At 32.5% G+C, this 19488-nt stretch overlaps 1 protein-coding gene across 1 annotated transcript in view; it reads right to left on the bottom strand.

The window, feature by feature from the left end:
- LOC148302254 (uncharacterized) overlaps positions 1-17161 on the bottom strand; it is a 51492-nt gene extending 34331 nt beyond the window's left edge. The window contains exon 1 of the mRNA XM_088271864.1: positions 16958-17161. Within this exon, the coding sequence (XP_088127990.1) occupies positions 16958-16983 (26 nt within the window). The 5' untranslated portion in view covers positions 16984-17161. The remainder of the gene's footprint in view (positions 1-16957) is intronic.
- Between the last annotated feature and the right edge of the window lie 2327 nt (positions 17162-19488).

Raw genomic sequence — 19488 nt, 5'->3', positions numbered from 1 at the left:
AAGTTACATGAACGAATCACGTATCCAACATTAAAGGCACGATTAGTAAATTTGTATAAAGTACTTTTGTACAATATTTTGCGAGAAAATATCTTCCAAATCGGATGATAATGAACAATGGTGAAAAATGACAATGAGATGTGCCTTTGTTGCATCTGTTTGATTTTATTCAATGTTAACTCTCAAATTGCTAAAAAAACACGGATGTAGTACCGCAGACAGCGTAATGAACAGTAATGCCCCGTATAACGTACTTAATTCGTTCTAGGAGCAAATTCGTTATGCGAAAAGTTCGTTAGTGAAACGCATTTTCCAATGTTACAAAAAAGATAGAGACGTTTTTTTGTTGTTATTCTCATATTTAGGAAAGTATACCGAGGCTTTTGGGGTCAAATCCTTTAGTTCCATCCTTTGATTCTTGGCGGCTGGCTTCTTGAAAAATCTATATTTGACCAGGATGTCTTTGATGGCAGCAGTTGACATTGGTTGATTTAATTGCTCCTCTTCGTTGTCAGATGAAGCTTCCTTCTGAGCTTCATCGTGTTGCTAGACTAGAAGTGCTTGGAGCTCTTCAGTTGTCAGTTCTTTATTTATTTATTTAAACTTTATGTACATAAAAGAAATAAGTACATTAGCGGGCTTATTGCAAATAAGCAATATCTGCCAACGAACCAAAAACAGACTAGTTATATTCATCAAAACGTTTGATACCATACACAGCTGTTTGCAATCAGAGGGTAGATAGTACTTGAACATTAAAAAAAAAACATAAACGTTCTTCTCGGTGTTCTTCAATAAGCTCGTCTACATCCTCTTCTTCTACCTCCAATTCCAAATTTCATTCCACCGCCACCGTGATGATATTCTTCATCACTTGCATTGGCTGCGTCAACTTTGGAACGTTCGAGCGGCAAGACGAACTATGATACAGCTCGTTATGTGAGGCGAGGTTTGTTGTGCGAGTCGCGTAAAGACGAACAGAATGTTCGATGTACGTAGCGTTCGTTATGCGAGGCATCACCGTACATTTGTACAAGTACTTGGATAATTTATTCCAACAATGAAACGCAAAGATAGACAGATTTAAATAATGATATGATTTTTGCGCCAGACAAGTCCAATTAAGGTTACTTGTTCAATACCTTGAAAACTTAACCAAATGAAGAAAAAAATCCATGTAAACTTTGGTAGGTATAGAGGCAGGTTGAAGGACAAATAACATATAAAAAAATCTCGCCGTGAATCATCATAACTCATAACAGGAGGCTCTTTATTAAAAAAAAAAAAGTAAACACGACCGAAGCTTTTAGCCTTGAACAAATTAATATAAGAAAATAATAATTAGTTTGAGAATTATTAAAATAATAATTATAAAGGCCACTTAGCGTAATCTAAAGTTTATTTGATACATCGATTCAATGTAAAATGCACAAAAAACGTCTGAATTACGTGTTTGTCGATATAAATGAGACTTTTATTATAAACACCTCGTCGGAGACATGGAATAGATAAATAACGTCCTTCACTCCAAACTTCTTTCCCTACGTCATTTGTATCCCATTGAATATTTTCTAGTCCTAGATCGAGTGCGGACTCATCACCTTGGTTTCATATAATTATTAATCATGTTTACAAAGTGTCTATCCGAGGAGTGCCCTATGCACTATTGAGTATGGAAAGAAGTTATAAAAATAAAAGATTACTCATATATTTTTTACTAGAATAATCAAATTACCTCAAAATTTTATCGATATCTCAACACAGATGACGTTGATTGAGAGAAGAATATGGATGTCTTAGTATTTAAAGGGTTAACGATAGGAGGAGAGAAGTACGAGCTATTGCACCTAATCATAAAAGGCAAAATAGAGGGTAGACGAGGTGTGGGCAGAAGACAGATCTCCTGGCTCCGGAATATACGAGATTGTAAGGGGATCAGGACCGTCGAGGCGCTGTTTAAAGCTGCCCAAGACAAGGACAATTACTCTCAAGCGATAGTCGACGTCAGAGGGACCTAACATGACATAAACAGAAGAGAAAAACGACCTGTTACTGGCTGGTTTAAGTAATCACTAGATACACTGTTTATTGTTCGCTATTCTGTTATACTTGTGATGGACAACCACATTACTCAGCTTTCGAAACACTTTTTTACAAAGCTGGACAAACTCAAAAATTGTGATTTTGACTGTACAATGTAGAGAACTAATACCGTAAAAGCGTTATTTTTATGTTTTTATCATCATTTTATGCAGTAAGTAGACAGGTACATATTTTAAGGAAATTAAAGGTATCATTTACATTTACGGTGCCATTTGTCTATTTATTGCCTTTTTGCAAAGTTCTGTTATCGCAATACTTTTATCGTACCTACTATTGTGCACTTCTAAAATCTAAGAACAGTGCACCGTTTTTGAATGCCTTAAACCAAGCGACAAAATGAAAAAAGCGCTGTGGCGTGACTCTTGCAAACTTTCCTCAGCAGCGCATTTAAAATTGAAAACACTATTTTCAGACGGCGTTATGTTTTGAATCGGGAATTATCTTCGGTGCATTTGACTTGAGTTTGGTGTCCGATTTTACATATATTTTCCAAACCGAGTCGTGTGAAAACGTCACATTATCGAAGCAAGTCGGAGGCGGAATAGATGTTCAATAGCGCGAAGTGCGCAGTGACAAGTGTGACAATATTACGGTCGGTGCTCGATGTGAATCAAACCGCATCATCATAAAATAATTTGATCGTTTGTCGTGATATCTGATTTTATGAGCTGGAAATCAGACCTAGGAATGACTCAAAATATCGAGTTTAAGGCCCAGTATTTGTTAAGTCGCAACTTAATTTTCTCTAAATCGAGGTAAGATTTTATGTACCGTAGAACGGGGCTACTTGAACTTTGATGTGTTACTTGAGCCCAGTACAAAATATATTTATATCTGTATTTGGTCTACAATGATGAACGTATCGACATGATTCATTGTTTCCCTGACAGGTGACACTTATTGTCACGATACGTTCATTATTGTAGACCAAATACAGATTTAAATCTCTTTTTGTACTGATTCAAGTAACACGGTAATTACCGTTCTACGGTAATTGATTTTTTTCTTAAAATACCGTTTTTGCATTGAAAAAATAAGTTTTTAAAATTTTTTTTTTAATAATTTTGAAAGGAAAGGAGTTAAGCAATACACTCAGACCTCGCTTTGCGTCGTTTCACGTTGCGTTGTTTCAACGTTTTACTTTTGTTTTATTATGTAAATATTTTTTTTTACATTTAAGGACTGAATGAAAAATACGGTAACCTATCTTTGATGTTTATATGATTTCCAATGGAAAATAGCAATTCAATTTGCGTCGCGATATTTTGGAACGAATTTACGAAGAATAAAAAAACATATAAAAAAAAAAACAAAAAAAAACAATGAACATTCTTTAAAATAACCGGGCGTGGAAAGACGTGTAACCTTTCAAGTGGTCGGCCGTTTATTGAATTCCGTGTTTCGTTGTATCCCCTTAAGTAAACCAAATAATAAATTGAATTTTCGGCTAACCGATAGTGTAACGTCACGGTCAAAGTAGAACCATTTGGTCATCATACCATTGAGACCACAAAAAAGGTTGGTTTAGATATTGAAAATGTTGATTTTTTCCGTTAATTTGTTAAGTTAGCCTTGTATTTGTCTGTCGGTGTCTCATGATAGATATGGATTGATATATTTTATGTTACTGACCGTTCAGAAAGGTTAAGTAAACAATCGTAGTTAATTTTTTTGTATATTAAAATTATTGTTAACTTTGTGGTATGGTAATATAACACTCTCCTTAACGTTCATCATTCACTTTTTGTAATAGCACTTTAAAAAGATCACTACTTGGTGACTACCGGTTTCGGAATAATCATTCCACCATCAGGTCAAATGTAGATAAAAATGAAATTGTTACGGTCTGATATTTATATATTTTTAATTTTTTTATAAATGTCAGACCGTAACAATTTCATTTTAATCTGCATTTGACCGGATGATGGAATGATTATTCCGAAACCGGTAGTCGAGAAGTAGTGTTTTTTTTGTGGTATAACACAAAGTGAACGATGAATGATAAGAAGAGTTTTAGTCGTAGTTAATAGTGCATACGATATAAGATCAAAACCATAAAATGCATATGCAAAGTCAAACTGATAGTGAAATGCAGGAACTATCGGTTTGGCAGATCATATTGTGAAGAGTCATTACTGTACAAAGATGACTCATCTGCGATTCCAACTGTACGTTATATTTGTGATAACTATATTAATATTTAATGGTAATGCGATTTTGAATCCGCAAACATTAACGAAATGTGCATTTTGTACTTTGTCTAATATGAATAAAATCAAAGTCCGGATATTCGAGAGCGAGTCTGGTCTGAGTATTGCATCGTGCTAACTCTCGCGCTTAGCGAGTATTGTTGAAACGGACCAACTTTCAATTTCCATTGTGGGTCGACGGCCATCGTTCTTCACTTACGATACAATAAAAAATGCAACAAAAGAAGTGCCAACTGGTAAATATATCGGAAAGTGCGCAATATTTCAATGGCTAAGGGAAATAACGCGAATGGAAACATTTCTACGCGTGTGGCAAACATTTTGCTGTGTCGAACCGACTTCGTAACGTTATGCGTTATGTAGCTTAGTGCATCGTAGGTATTAAGTACTTTCTAGATCATTATCGAACTAAAAAATGTAACGGCTTTAGAAAAGCAATCGAAATAAAGTAGGTACTGCAAAGTAAACTTTTGCGCCATGGAAATAACCAGAAGTGTTTGAACACCTGACATTTTTGTAAGAGTAAGTACTATTTTTCTTCTCGCGGGAAAGGAATCAACGTACCTAGGAATGCACACAATGTAAACATTAGTGTATAAATTATGCAAGTGAAGCGATTGAAAGTAGAGATGTATTAAGGCGCAGAGAGTTATTAGGGTACCGAATAATGAGTTTATTTATGTTCTTCATTATTTTATCAGCCTGTAATGTTGGAGCATCGAATAATGCATATTGTTATAATAAAAGCGGGGTGAAGGTAAATTTGGTGAAAATATACAAGTAAAACATATTTTTATTTATCTTTGGTCATAATTTGGATTGTAATATTATTTCATCGTTAATAAGGTAAAAATGGTAACTTATGATCCTTTAATTGTTTTTTTTTATTTTATTATTTCGTTTTATCAGTTTTTGATTTTAAAAAATGCTGTCGTAGCTTACTGTAGATACGGTTGAAATTTTAGAAAAAAAAGCAGTGAACTTTGTCATGACATATTAAATATTCAAGCATAAATGTTAGTACTACCTACTTTACGTTTATAACTAATCTAGTTTAGACAGGAAAAGACGGTAAAAAAATGTTTTTACTCGTCACAGGTAAAAACACCGGTCACTGTATATAAAAACACCCGTAGTTGAAACCAACATTGTGTCAAAATTTCAAAATAATCGGTGAGTAACTTTTAGGAGATTTAAAATTTTGAACAACCCACATACATTTACATTTTTATTTATTAAGATGATATTTTTGTTAAAATCGGTAAATGCAGACAGTAAAACGTAATTTTCGAGAATAATATGGAATTAACACGAACATTAAAATAATACCAAAGGAATTGAAGATATAAACAGTTTTTAATGAAAAACATGAAAAAAAAAAGAAAATGAAATGTTGAAAGGCATTTTAAATAATAATTTCATTATAAGTACCCAAAACTGCTATAATGTATCACATTTTAACTGTCTCAAATCTGTTTTTTTTAGTTAATTTTGCGGGGGCTGCGACAATACGTTAAAGCGATTTACGCAATAAAATAAATTGATAATAAGGTCAACGGTCAAAATTGCCGACCGCTTTGTGTACATTTAAAACATTCACATCAAGAATAAACACATACATTTCCCATAACGTCTAACTTTATTTTTAAACGCGCAGAAACGAAACATTAAATTAAAAATATCCTGCAGGCATTGTGGACTTAACAACCATTGAAGTTTTAAAAAAGTAATATAAAGTTACGATACATTCAGAATGGTGAATGGTATTCTGTATTGTTCGCGAATTACAAACAGCGATGGCTACCGTTGTGATCATGAATAATAAGGTAATAATGCGGGGGTCGAGTCAGAACGGCTAAAGGTTGGTTGGAAACATTACAACCATACGGCCATGTATTTTTCACAATGATAGTACAAAAGGTAATATGATTACGGGCATATATAAAATGCACCTGTTGGGAGTTCGGGTAATGATAATAACGGATGCACCTAATGCTCACAAAAACAGAGCGCTACGTTCACGCGATGGGGAAGCGCACTCGGGCAATAAGAGGAAACTTGTGGTTTCAAGATTACCGAGTGCGCGGAGATGGAATATCTAGCAATCAGGAAATGTGAAATGTCAGGAGAAACAAAAGAAGAAAAAACAAAAAATAAATACCGAGGTTCTTACGGCAAGCTATTACAACGAAGTCTTACACTAAGTTCAACCATAATTATTCGCAAACAAAAAGTAAAGCAGTGGCTCTTTGGCCCCTCGAGTGGGCAAGAAAAAACGAAAAAAAAAACAATTAAGACCGAGATTCTTACGGCAAGCTCTTACAACGAAGGGTTGAATTTAAAGATTATAACAACTGAGATGCAACCATAATTATTGGCAGACATATACTAAAGCAGTGCTTCTTTGGCCCCTCAAATGAGCAATAAAGAAATGAAGAAAAAAAATACCGAGGTTCTAACGACAAACTCTAACAACGAAGGGTTGAATTAAAAGATTATAATAGCATTAAGATTCAACCATGATTATTCGCAAACATACATACAGTAAAGCAGCGGTCGGAAAACTGCGGTACGCGACCCACATGCTGCTCTTTGCCACAGCCACAGACACTACATATGTGCTGATATGGTAATATTGGTGAAAAACAAATGTGAATTTTGTTCACAGCACAAGTGGTCTGATTTGAAAGACCTGGAAACGGAAGACATGTTGATTTTCAACACCTGGAAAAGTATCCCTTAGTCAAACGATCAACACAATCATAGGATCCACACTTTTAGGTTCTACAAAATCATGCAAACAATATTTTTCGAGAATGACAATTATCAAGAGTAGAATGAGAAACCGTATAAGTAATTGATGAGAACAAACATCAAACATGACTTACTCAAACTTTCCATGGAGATGCAAAGCCATAGTTCACATCAAGTGTATGTTAAGTATGAAACTTAGATTTATATTATTTTTTGACATCTCATCAAAGATGAAGAAGAATATGGAAGTCTGGGCATTTACGGGGCTTACGACCGTCATAGGCTGGTTTGAGTGATCACTTTACACACGTGTAACATTCACCAATTCTACCCATTATTGACAACCACACTACTCAAATTCTTGGAAGTTCTATATATATGAACCAATTTAGAAACCTTGTTCATGAATCACTAAAACTTCACTAGAGACATCTATTGGTGAGATGTAAAATAATATGAAAATAACTCCTGTAATTGGAGATAATCCAGATTTTGTGAACAAGTATTTGGACACACTCAAAATGTTGTAAACTTAGATTTATTCAAGGTACCTAAAGATTAATTACGACAAAAAACTTCGAAGTTTATTTAGCTAATAAACAGTGTACCTACATACAAAATATAGTTTTACATTAATAAAAGATGCGTGACATCTTGACAATTAATCGTTAATCACTTTTGAAGAAAATATGTAATAATATTCTTATCAGAAATTAATAATGTACTTAAATAAAATATTAAACACGTGGTAAACAATAATTATTACGACAAAAAATCTCCATGTTTTTGTTCGTTATTTTAATATCCCGGTAAGCAAAATTAAAAACACAAAGAATTTTAATGAATAGATATTTTACGAGAAATACAATAAAAACGTAAATAATATATTGGGTATACATAATGAAGTTGAAAAGCAAACACACATTGCGGAAACAAAAGAAATTATCGATCAATTTAACAATGGTAGGTATTGACTGGATAATTACCAAAATCAGGCAATAAAAAAGCACTTCGATGAAAAACGTGACATAAAAGGCGATATAATGATTCGTTCTAAATAAAGAAAGAATATTGTATTGTGAGCTGAAATTTGTATTAAACTTTTATATCATATAAATTACATTTGAGTCCCAAACACTCAACCATTGAGTACATAACTACGACACATATAACTTGTCCGAATACATATCGCTCACTCCTTTCAACAACGTCATATATAAAAAATCGTCAATTTACAGTTGTGCATGTTTTCAGAATGCCCAGAAAATGTACTATATCCTAACAAAAGCGGCATATTTTTAACTAAATATTTACTCGCTTCAAGGCAGAAAGTATGGTTTTTGCATTTTGAAGAAAAAGTATTGAATATTTTTCAAACGGAGAGAAAACTTTCAGGTTTTACCTAAAAAGATCTGTTGCACAGTAAAAAGTTCAATAAGCAGCTTGATATTTAATTTTAAAACATTGAAATATATTTTTAAACTTTAAAAACGTTCTCCTGAAAAATCAAGTTTTTTGATTTATGACGTTCTTGAAAGGAGTGAGCGATATATCAGAATTAGCAAAATAATATGAACGGAAAGAATGGGGTAGAAGTCTATATTCTTAGAAGATTAATAGATCGAGAAAAACGTCAACGAATATCAAATAACACGATGCAACGACTGTGACGCGCGAAAAAGTCAATTCAATCCCATAAAAATTAGAAACCGTGGATCATAAAAATATCATTGGCCATAAAAATAATAATAAAAGAAATTTATCGTTTGTTTGATCGAAACAGGTAAATAAAAGCAGACCAGTAGGTAAACAAGCTCAGTCCGTGAACTTTCTAGGATAGGTGATCAATCAATCACTGACCTGAAATGTTCGATAGCGGATATTTTAAGATTTTCTTCGGCGTAAATCCGACCACAATTTATTACATTAACCCCTTGTGTGATTTGCCCGAATACAATGGATCTTTGTCAGACGGGAGGAATATTTAATTTAACGTACTCAACTTATAAAGGATTGTATTAGACTCGTTTTGTGTTTATATCAGCCGATATAATTAATATTTTCATTCATCATTTTCTTTTGGAAAATTCGCCCTAAAAAAAAAGTTATTTTCGTAAGTTGGTAAGACACGACGTCACAAAAACGATGGAGTAATTTTAATATTGGTAACATTGCAAAATTATTGGCGAGTCTATTTGTTGATGTCTATGGTCCACCCTACCACCCACCCACAACACAAATGGTAGAGTAGTGGTAAACAAACAATCCACAATACTACTATTACAGTTCTTTAAACCATAGACAATAAACAATTTGACGTCATAAAACGTTCGATGACGGAAATTTGATGACGTATGCGAAAGCACGTTTATCGTTTTATAAAAATATCTAAAGTTTAAACCTTCATATATCCTTATTTCTCTACATATTTAAATAAGAATGCTACCGATAGTCTTATTATTTTTCATATTAATTTGTTAGCCAATAATCACACATCGTGATATTTATCCATTCGGGTGGGTATTTTGCTGACACAGTAATGTGCCCGATTCCAGTTCGGGCACATCATACACGAAACTTTTCATAGTGATTTGCCCGAGTCCAGCTCGGGTCATTACCCCACCAAGATATACCCATTCATCCTTTGTTTTTTTTTCCTTTCCTAATATTGTTTATTTATGTTTTATACTGATTTATTATATTAAAAAATGTGATAAAAAAAAGTTGATTTAATTGCTCCTCTTCGTTGTCAGATGAAGCTTCTTTTTGAGTTTCATCGTGTTGCTGGACTAGAAGTGCTTGGAGCTCTTCAGTTCTCAGTTCTTTATTTATTTATTTAAACTTTATGTACATAAAAGAAATAAGTACATTAGCGGGCTTATGGCAAATAAGCAATATCTGCCAACGAACCAAAAACAGACTAGTCTGTTAAATTCATCAAAACGTTTGATACCATATAAAGCTGTTTGCAATCAGAGGGTAGATAGTACTTGAACATTAAAAAAACATAAAAGTTCTTCCCGGTGCTCTTCAATAAGGTCCTCCGCATTCTCCTCCTCTACCTCCAATTCCAACTTTCATTCCACCGTGATGATATTCTTCACCACTTGCATTGGCTGCGTGCGACCTTGGAGCGTTCGAGCGGCAAGACGAACTACGATACAGCCCGAGTCGTGTAAAGACGAGCAGAATGTTCGATGTACGTAGCGTTCGTTATGCGAGGCATCACCGTACATTTTTGCAAGTACCTGGATAATTTATTCCAACAATGAAACACAAAGATAGACAGATTTAAATAATGATATGATTTTGATTAAAGATAAAAAAGGGTGGCTTTTTTTGACCAACTTTTTTCCAAGAGGTTGACCACAGATTTAAGATTCAATTTAAGATTGAATGAGCAAATGAACATTAACACTTTTGTTTATGTGAATAATGGTAAAGAATTTTCTATTTTTAGAATTTACTTAATAAATTAATGTTATTTACTAAATACCACAAATATATGACTATCATGATATAAACCTACGTATTCGTTAGGTAACAAACAGTCATTAGTGATCATTCTCTAAAGTTACTCGTGATCTTACCAAATATGCTTATTATCATCACCAGTTTACAGAATGATCTTTGACATCGTCATTAGCACTAAGCATGCAAAGAAAAGTGTGATTTATCTAACGACGCGGCGTACAATGTATAAGAATGATTGAACAACTGTTGTTAAGAGCATTTTAACTCCTACACATCAATAAATATAACTGCTCTAGTTAGATTACACGTTTGATTCAGTTTTGAAGATGCACCGGATGTTACGAAATAAAACTCACTTCTTCGTATTTGGACACACTCAAAATGTGTAATTTTGGTAAAAAAGTATTTTTACTCACCCTCAAAATGTTGTAAATAAATAAAATGGTCAAATTATAAGCTAAAATAAACTGAAAATCATGTTTTCAAGCGTTTCTCAAGTATGTGAATATAATCCAGGATTCGGATGTCACATACAAATGGGAAGTACTATCGGTACCAAACGGTGGATAGGGCACTGCGTCAAATTATTGCAATATTAAAATGCTCATTATTTTATGAAGGCAAGGTCTTATGCTGCAGGTACTTCAGTACAAATCCAGGGTAATATTAAATTATTATTAAAGTGGAAAAACACGTGTATTTGTGTTTTTATTATTTACAAAAATACTTCAATTTCATACTATTTCTATGAGCCTAAGCAGCTCATTATTAGAAATAGGTATCAAATTGTGGTAGAGTGGGTTCGAACCGAAAAACTCTAAATCAAGAGTCCGCGACACTAACCAAGGGACCACAACCCGACACGATTTATTTTGTCCCCCTCTGGGAATCAAACCCTAGACCTCCAAACCAAATGCGGTAACCACTTCGCTTTGAAGTCGGACTAAATAAATTATACTAAACATTTGCAAAGGTTAAGAAGCATTTTATGTAATGCTAAGGTATTATCCATAGTCAAAACCGATAGCAAAAAAATACCAATTATTACCTTCGATATTAGGTTGGAGGACAACAACCATTGACAAGCCCTAGACAGTGCAAAATACTTTAAGAAACGGTCACGGCGGTTATAGAAAAGCTACCGATAAATTCGCAAAACGTGTTGATTCGCCAGCAGATCAACTTTCTTCCCGGTCGTGGCTAGCGAAATGAATATTCCGGAACAATATAAATGAAATGATACAAAAATCATAATAAAGAACGGCGTTTTCCAACCTCTAGCGTCGGTAAAGCGATACTGCTGACAGATCGAGAGGTTTTGCAGAGAAAGGAACTCAAATGGCGCATCGTTTTTACCAGTCTGCTACTAATTTTATCGCCAAAATAACTGGACTGTAAAATAGTGACAACGGAGGAAGCAGGTGCTACAGCAACAATATGAGTTATAAAATAGGCCCTTCAAACTGCGGGTCGCAACACGTCGTTATAATAAACGTACACAATCAAGTGACTATAATTCAAGGTTTTTTTTTACATTTTCTTGTTGTTGACATCTCAACATATCGCTGGTTAAATGCCAAAAGGCCACAAAGCAAAAAAAAAATTAACACTTTATTCCAAAAATGGTATCTAAATCGTCAACATTTTCATATTCGTAAAAGACACCATGATTCTAGCGTTAGAAATGGACATTTCCACATTATTTATTTAACAAAGGAAGCTTGTAGCCGGGCAACAAGAGTCATTCTATAAGCACCGGTTTACCTGCGTAAAAAGTTTGCGTTTTGGTAAGCGCAAACTAGTTTTGTTTACCCGCGGAAACTATGTTTGCTTTATTAGGCGGCGCAAAACTATTATTAACTTGGGGAACAACTGACAAGTGAAAAACTTTCGGCGGTTTTGCACGTTTCTATTAAAAAAGTAAATTGTTGACATGAAAACATATACTAATTCTCGTAAAAACTCGATGAAAAAATTACTTAATTTCTTTGGAACTTACTTAAAATGCAGGCATACATATAAGTTATGTGTGATTGAATTGAAATGGTAATTAAATATTAAATAAGGACTTCTTTTGAAGAACTTGTTAAATAATTTGGTTCTCGGATTCGATAAGTTTAAGTTTACAAATTTGATTGCGAGGTTTGTATTTCTAGCTCCAAATATATTCGGTAACTTGGCATCGAAAACTTATGCTGAACTTAAATTCAAACGAAAAAAAACCAAGGATACTATCCCAATAAGATAATCAGAAAAGTTACAGCTACACATCAGTCTCTAATAAATATGGAGGCATTTAAAAAAAGTTTGCCTACATATTTTCATGGAAATTTTCAAATATCCGTAATGCAATTTATTAAAAAAAACAACCTAGTGGTAAAAAACATCTTGATCATAAAAACTTTTTTGTTTATATTACTTTGTTTACAATGCAATAAAGTTGTACAACCTGCATCCATTATTCATAAAGTCACTAAAAAAAATTAAGTACAAAAAAATATATTCAAAAATGGATTATGGCAGTCGGTAGATATGAAAAAGATCGCTTCATTCGGCCATGTCGTATTTGATCGCAAGTCATAAATAATTTTCTCTGTAATAGATTTATTGTAAGTATTGTAAAATGTGCCATCGGAATGGAAGAACTTAGTGAGGGCACATATTATAATTTGTAATTATGTAATATGATGAAATATAAATAAATAAATAATAATTACGATTTGATTTTTTATGCTGATATTTACAAAGTTACATTGCCTTTAAAAATCACGTTTTTTTAAAGTGCTGATTACTAAAAATAAAACGGACTCTCGATGGAATATTGACAGCCTCTGTGAAAAGGCATGGGAACAGACAGACAAAGTAGGCAGTGCTCTAATTACCGTGAGCTCGACACGCGCCGCTGAACGCGCACGATGGAAGATCATATCAATACCGAGTTCAACTCACACCACCACCATACCACTACACCACCGTGCCAAGTCACAGTCGGGGTTAACAGATGGTCCGTATTGAATGCGATCATAGAATATAGGCCTATCGCCTTTTGGTATGTATGAGTATGTTCAATACTTCTTCTTTTTAATGGCTTTTCACCCATTTTGGGTGTTATAGCCAGTGTCGAGTTATTTTTTATTTACACTTTTTACATTTGACTTTCAAGTGTTAGTATTGCTGTTAGTGGGGTTAGTTTTATTAGTAAGGTTAGTTTGTTTAGTGAGTTATTTTAGTGAGTTATCATACACCTTTACAAATTTATACAATTAATTTAAAGATATTTACAAATTAATATTATGTTCAATACCGTCATGAATAACAATGAGTTTTATTTTTATTTTTTTAATACAAATAATATTATTTAACTATACAACAGATTTATCGTGTTCCACATTCCAAGTCCTAAAAATTAAAACCTTTAAAAATACAGCAGTTCGTCAACTATTAAATAAAGGTGAAAAATAGTTGAATAGCGTAATTAATTTTAAGATCGTAAGTAAATATGTCTAAAAAAATAATTTGACTGAAAAAAACTCTTGTAACTATATTAAATAAATAAAATATTTAAATTTCTGATGCTTCAAAAAGTGAATTTCTCCCCAATCAATTTGTTACTTCGTATGAATACTAACTCAATTTCTGCGACTGTTTACGATTCAGTGGGACAGATACGCACGGTTAGACTCAGTGAAAGAGAAGGGTTCTGACCCTCGTTATATTTTTTGCGAGATGGTAAGCGTTGAGTAGAAATGCATTTGTTCCGCGATATTATAACATTGTAAAAAAATATTTGTGGCAAGTGGGTGAGGAAAGGATTTATCTTTATGTTGTATGGTCTTCTTTTTCCAAAAATCGCCTTCTCCATATTTCCAAAATTATAAAAATGCTACAATAAATATATAAAGCATGAATTCTATTGAACTATCAGACGTTTTTATATCAAAAAAATTAGTTGAATGACTTCATAAAAATACTGAGAAAATAATTTTAAATAGCTTATTTACAACTTCTCTAAATTTACCCTAGATTACGGGACGTTCGTAAATTTTACGACGGACATCCAATCTGTGGGGAGCACCGAGGCAACACATGCATGAATTATGGAGAAGCAAGACTCGTAGAAAACCCCGTTTATTTATTTTCTAATCCGTACTTTTTGGTGCCTAAGGAACAGCGTTACATATATTGATCATAATAGGCTTTTATCATTTGTAATAGGAGAAATATCAGTTATAAGGCAGGTTGTCTGCGTTTTGAGGACATGTTTTGGTGAAATACTAAACAGCTGAAGTTTTTTATTATTATTTTAATTAAATAAATAAAGTACTAAAATAAAATTTTTCATGTTGATTATTGACGTTATACAGTTTTTCAACTGTGGGCAACATTGTTAGGTAGATTCTAGTACATCCCTATTCGCGAACGTTTATTGATGTACATTTTTGTATATACCTTGTATCTTTATAATGAATCGATAATTTCTCTCAACGCAAGAATTTTTACTGAATATTATTGTCATATTCATAAACGATCAAAGCTATGTAGAAGTGTACATACGGAAGTTGACCGATTTACACAGATAATTTCAATAACAATAATGCTACCCATCTGGGTAAATAATATCATGCTTACTTGCAGAAGACCGACACTGTGAACTGTGAATATCCGGCTTTCTCCGGGAATCGGAAGACATCTTTTACATTCCTTTTCTTTCATTCCTCGGATACCCAAGTACAAACTTGATAATATTATTCTCAGCGTTATTACTTTGCGTAAAACAGTAGTACACACATAGGTACTTCTTATTCCGCAAGTCAAATTTATGATTAATGCGTCCTTACATTCGAAACACATAAAAATGGTATTTTTTATAAAATAATGTTTTTTTTTCCTCAGACATATCTGTGTTTTCAGAATTGTCAAAATTTGATATACGGATTATGAATTAAAATAATTTTTAAGTTTTTTTATTATTGTGTACACAAATATTTCAATTTCATGCTTATTTTAAAATAAAAATTAAGTTTTCACTAGTTGATTTGGCAGTCTTTTTGTGGTAATATTTATCCATTTTCAATTTGAATTTAACTCGGTAAATACCACTATTTCTATGGTAGAAAAAATATTTCAGAAAAGACTACGTTTCGAGTTGCGATGCCCATTATACAGAGGGGGGGGGGGTGCTAACATTTAAAGAAGGGTCGGGGTTGGTAGTATTTTTTACAGAAACACATTGAAAAAAAATCAAGAGATGAAAATAAAACTGAGAGATGAAAATTCAATTTAAGGCGAAAAAAATTTTTTTTTTCATGTAGTGAAAATATTACTTATTATTCACACTTAGGGTGATATCGAAGAAGAATGTAAAAACATTATTTTGGATTTTAAAATGGTATTCAATGACATATAATATTGCGAAAAATACAGGATTCAAATCATGCAATACCTACCTACATAAACAATGAATTAATAAATTTTGATTTTTATTATTATTTTTTAATTTAACAAGGGGCTCGTTTGCCAAACTTGATTTGGACTAGCGCGAGCCCCCCAGGCTCACACCCCTGCGATTAACGGTTTATACAGTGTAAATTTTGTTTTATATTCTTCTTTTTTTTCCATGTTCGCTCCCTAGGTGGTAAATAATTGCTGGGTGTGCAAAATATCATACCAGTATCTTTACCCGAATAACTTTTAATATATGTATAAATACTTAATTGCAAATTCGTCATTATAAGCTAGCTGTGTCGATGTGATTAATTTATATAAATATGTTGCGATACTGGTAGATACAAGCTAGAATCTCTTTAGAATTTAGAAATATTTCGGTTTTGTTCAAATTTATCTGGACTGTTCGCAACCGTACCCGCCATTTTCAAAAATATTTTATGTTGCGCATGCGCATTAGTTAGTGTTTCAAAAACTACCCACCGAGATTTCTTGGGTCAACAGTATTTTTTACTGACAAAATACAAATTAAAGTATACTCAACTTTACGTTTCATATAATCTAACATTCATCGCAAATCGACAAGGAAATATCTGATAAATTTTATTTTTTGAATATGGACAGGTGCGCCGCGCCGCTTGACAAAATGTGCATACTCTAAATGGTTTTTAAAACACGAAAATACATTTATGGAATCCGTAAAAGCATTAAAACCGAAGAACAATATAATTAAAGTGTGTAAAATTTCAATACAACCTATTAATAGTTAGTAATGTCACAACAGAACAGGAAAAGAAATAAAATTTTGTTGCACATCGAATTGTATTGACACAATACCGGCGATTTTCAAAATTTATTATTCTTTTACGAATAATATGTTTAAAATACCAAAAAGGGATAAATAATGACATTAAAGCTTATTTATCTAGTATTATTTCCGAAGATATGTAAATAAATGACGAAAAACTTACCTTTTGAGCCAATTTATAAGCTTCATGGCGGTAAAAACTTTAACATATATTTCTTATAAAGTCCAAAAACTAAATGTCACAAGGCATTATTAATCACGTAGCGATTATAAATAAGCAACAGCAATCAAATGATAAAAATAACTATCAAAATAACGAAAAAATATGATACGAGTTTAAAACACAAATATCCGAGCGGACACCCACCGCGACCGTTGTCAAAATATAAACTGAAGTGAGCAACGATTGGTCCGGAAGTGTCGGGAAGTACCGTTCACGTACTTGCTTATAATTAAGCGCAGCTAATTGGTCGATAGGTACCTACCTGCTATCTCCTACAAATAAATGCTTTATTTTAATTTTATGCAGATATAACAATATACAGATGTAAACTGAAATAAATTTAACAACCAATAGCCATACTGGCCCAAAAAAAGTTTATTTATGTAACTCAAATATTTAAAACGTATTTAAAAATAAAACAGAAATTTCAAATACCAAAATCTCTTTGTACAAATAAAATTATTTGTATCTAATTCAATAAATTACTTTAAGATATAAATCTTCTGATTCTCAGCGCGTATAAATAGATTTGGAATTTCGGCTGACGGTGGTGCCCTCAGTTGGGAATTTATAGGTATATACTTTTCTCCAATTGAAAACATAGGTGAGATTCATTGAAGTTCAAAATTAAAACTAACATACGAAAGGAATCCGACCACAGTGCATATATACATCTTTAAAAAATTAATGGAATATGGATGTTCAATAATAGGCAGAATGGTAAACGTTACATAAGTGATTACTGAAGCCAGCTAAATGCCAGGTCGTAAGCATCGGGATGCTCACACTCCCATCTTCGTTCATATAAAAACGATTGATGCTTCGTCTCGATGAAACTCTTATAATATTTATCAATATTTTGAATCAGATAATAATGAAATCGAATGTTTTTGCCTAGAATTTTCATTAATGAATTACATGAAATTATAGTAACTTTAAACATAAAGAGTTAATTCACTCACGAGTAGGCATAGGCTATAAAACTTAAAAAGTTGAAGCCTAAGTAGGGTCACCATAACGGGTGTTGCATAAGCCGTAAGTAAATTTCAGAGTCACTTGGACGTTAGGTAATTCAAAATAATAAACAGATAATATGGCGATACATATCAATTCACCACCTTTCAGTTAAAAATATGAATATATCTGAGAACTTTGTATTTAATTCTAATGACATGTTGCATCAGGAAACTTCTATCTCATTATTATTTACTTTTTATTGCTTCCATCAAATTTTGTTTCAGTGTAACTTTTGGAACCTTTAATATTTATTTAATATTAAATACTAAATACTAGTATTATAAAATATTAAATACTTTCTTTATAATATGAAATAAAATGAAGGCAGTCTCATTTCTACCTATTTTTTTAAAGCTCGTGATGCCGATGACAGGGAATATTTATTATTATTTAAGTAATAAGCACAGTAAACAGTTAGTTCTTTTCTTTCTTCCTATGGTGAAACAAAAAAACGAACGGTAACAGAAAATATTGTCTAAAATCGTTCGCATGATTTTATCAGTCCAATGATGGCAACTATAGAATGGTCCATTGATAGCAACAATAGGTTCCGTGTTCTGACACAAAAACGCTTTTCATTAAAGATTGATGAAATTTATTTTTTCTTCATAAATTATTGATTACTTCAGTTAAATTTAATTACTACAAATATACTATCTATACCAGTGGTCGAGGAACCGAAGTAAATTACCCCAAATGGGGTAAAAATATTTTTTTTGTGATATAAGGAATTTTTTCTAGTTTGATATTTCATAAACATGTTAGTATTTTGACAAAATTAAACAATTCAAAAATCGATTAAACGCTGAAGACTATTCAAATTGCTCTTACATCAAAAAGTCCTAATTTGTAAGTATTTGTATCAAACACGAAACAATATCATTTCTTCAAAAGCTGAAAAGGAAACCCGACAACCATAATTTTTGTTGGATCCAATTTGAGAATTTAATTTTGTTTGTCTATTACATACTTACTATTTTCATTTAACTTATTTTTCTTTTTTGTGTAAATTAATTATATAAATAAGTTTTATTTTAAATAAACTTTGATTGTCTGCTTTTCAAAATGGGGGGAGGGGGTAGTATCGACTTAAGCAAAAATATTTTGGGATAATGGTTAAAAAAGTTCCCCGACCGCTGATCTACCTATACCAGGCCTGGCCAACCCAAATAGCATTCCGGGCCGCATCGATGACTCAAAATTTTCCCAAGGGCCGCATACAGACATCAGAATTTTTTTATAACAACGAATTTCATATTTATTAAATTTTGTAAGTACATATTATAAATAATTTGAATGCGTAGGTAATAGAAAGTAAAATCATGGTAATTGTGAAGAAAGAAAACATAACCAGAAGTGAGTAGAAAATATACATAGGATGAACCAACTAAAAATGTATTGATATAGTTATAAACATTAAAAAAAAATTAGCAATGAAAATTATTAATTAGGAC

The sequence above is a fragment of the Brachycentrus maculatus genome, unplaced genomic scaffold (assembly GCF_059751285.1).
Source record: "Brachycentrus maculatus isolate JH-2025_06_01 unplaced genomic scaffold, ASM5975128v1 h1tg000469l, whole genome shotgun sequence".
Classification (NCBI taxonomy): Eukaryota; Metazoa; Arthropoda; class Insecta; order Trichoptera; family Brachycentridae; genus Brachycentrus; species Brachycentrus maculatus.
This window is presented reverse-complemented; position numbering and strand designations above follow the sequence as displayed.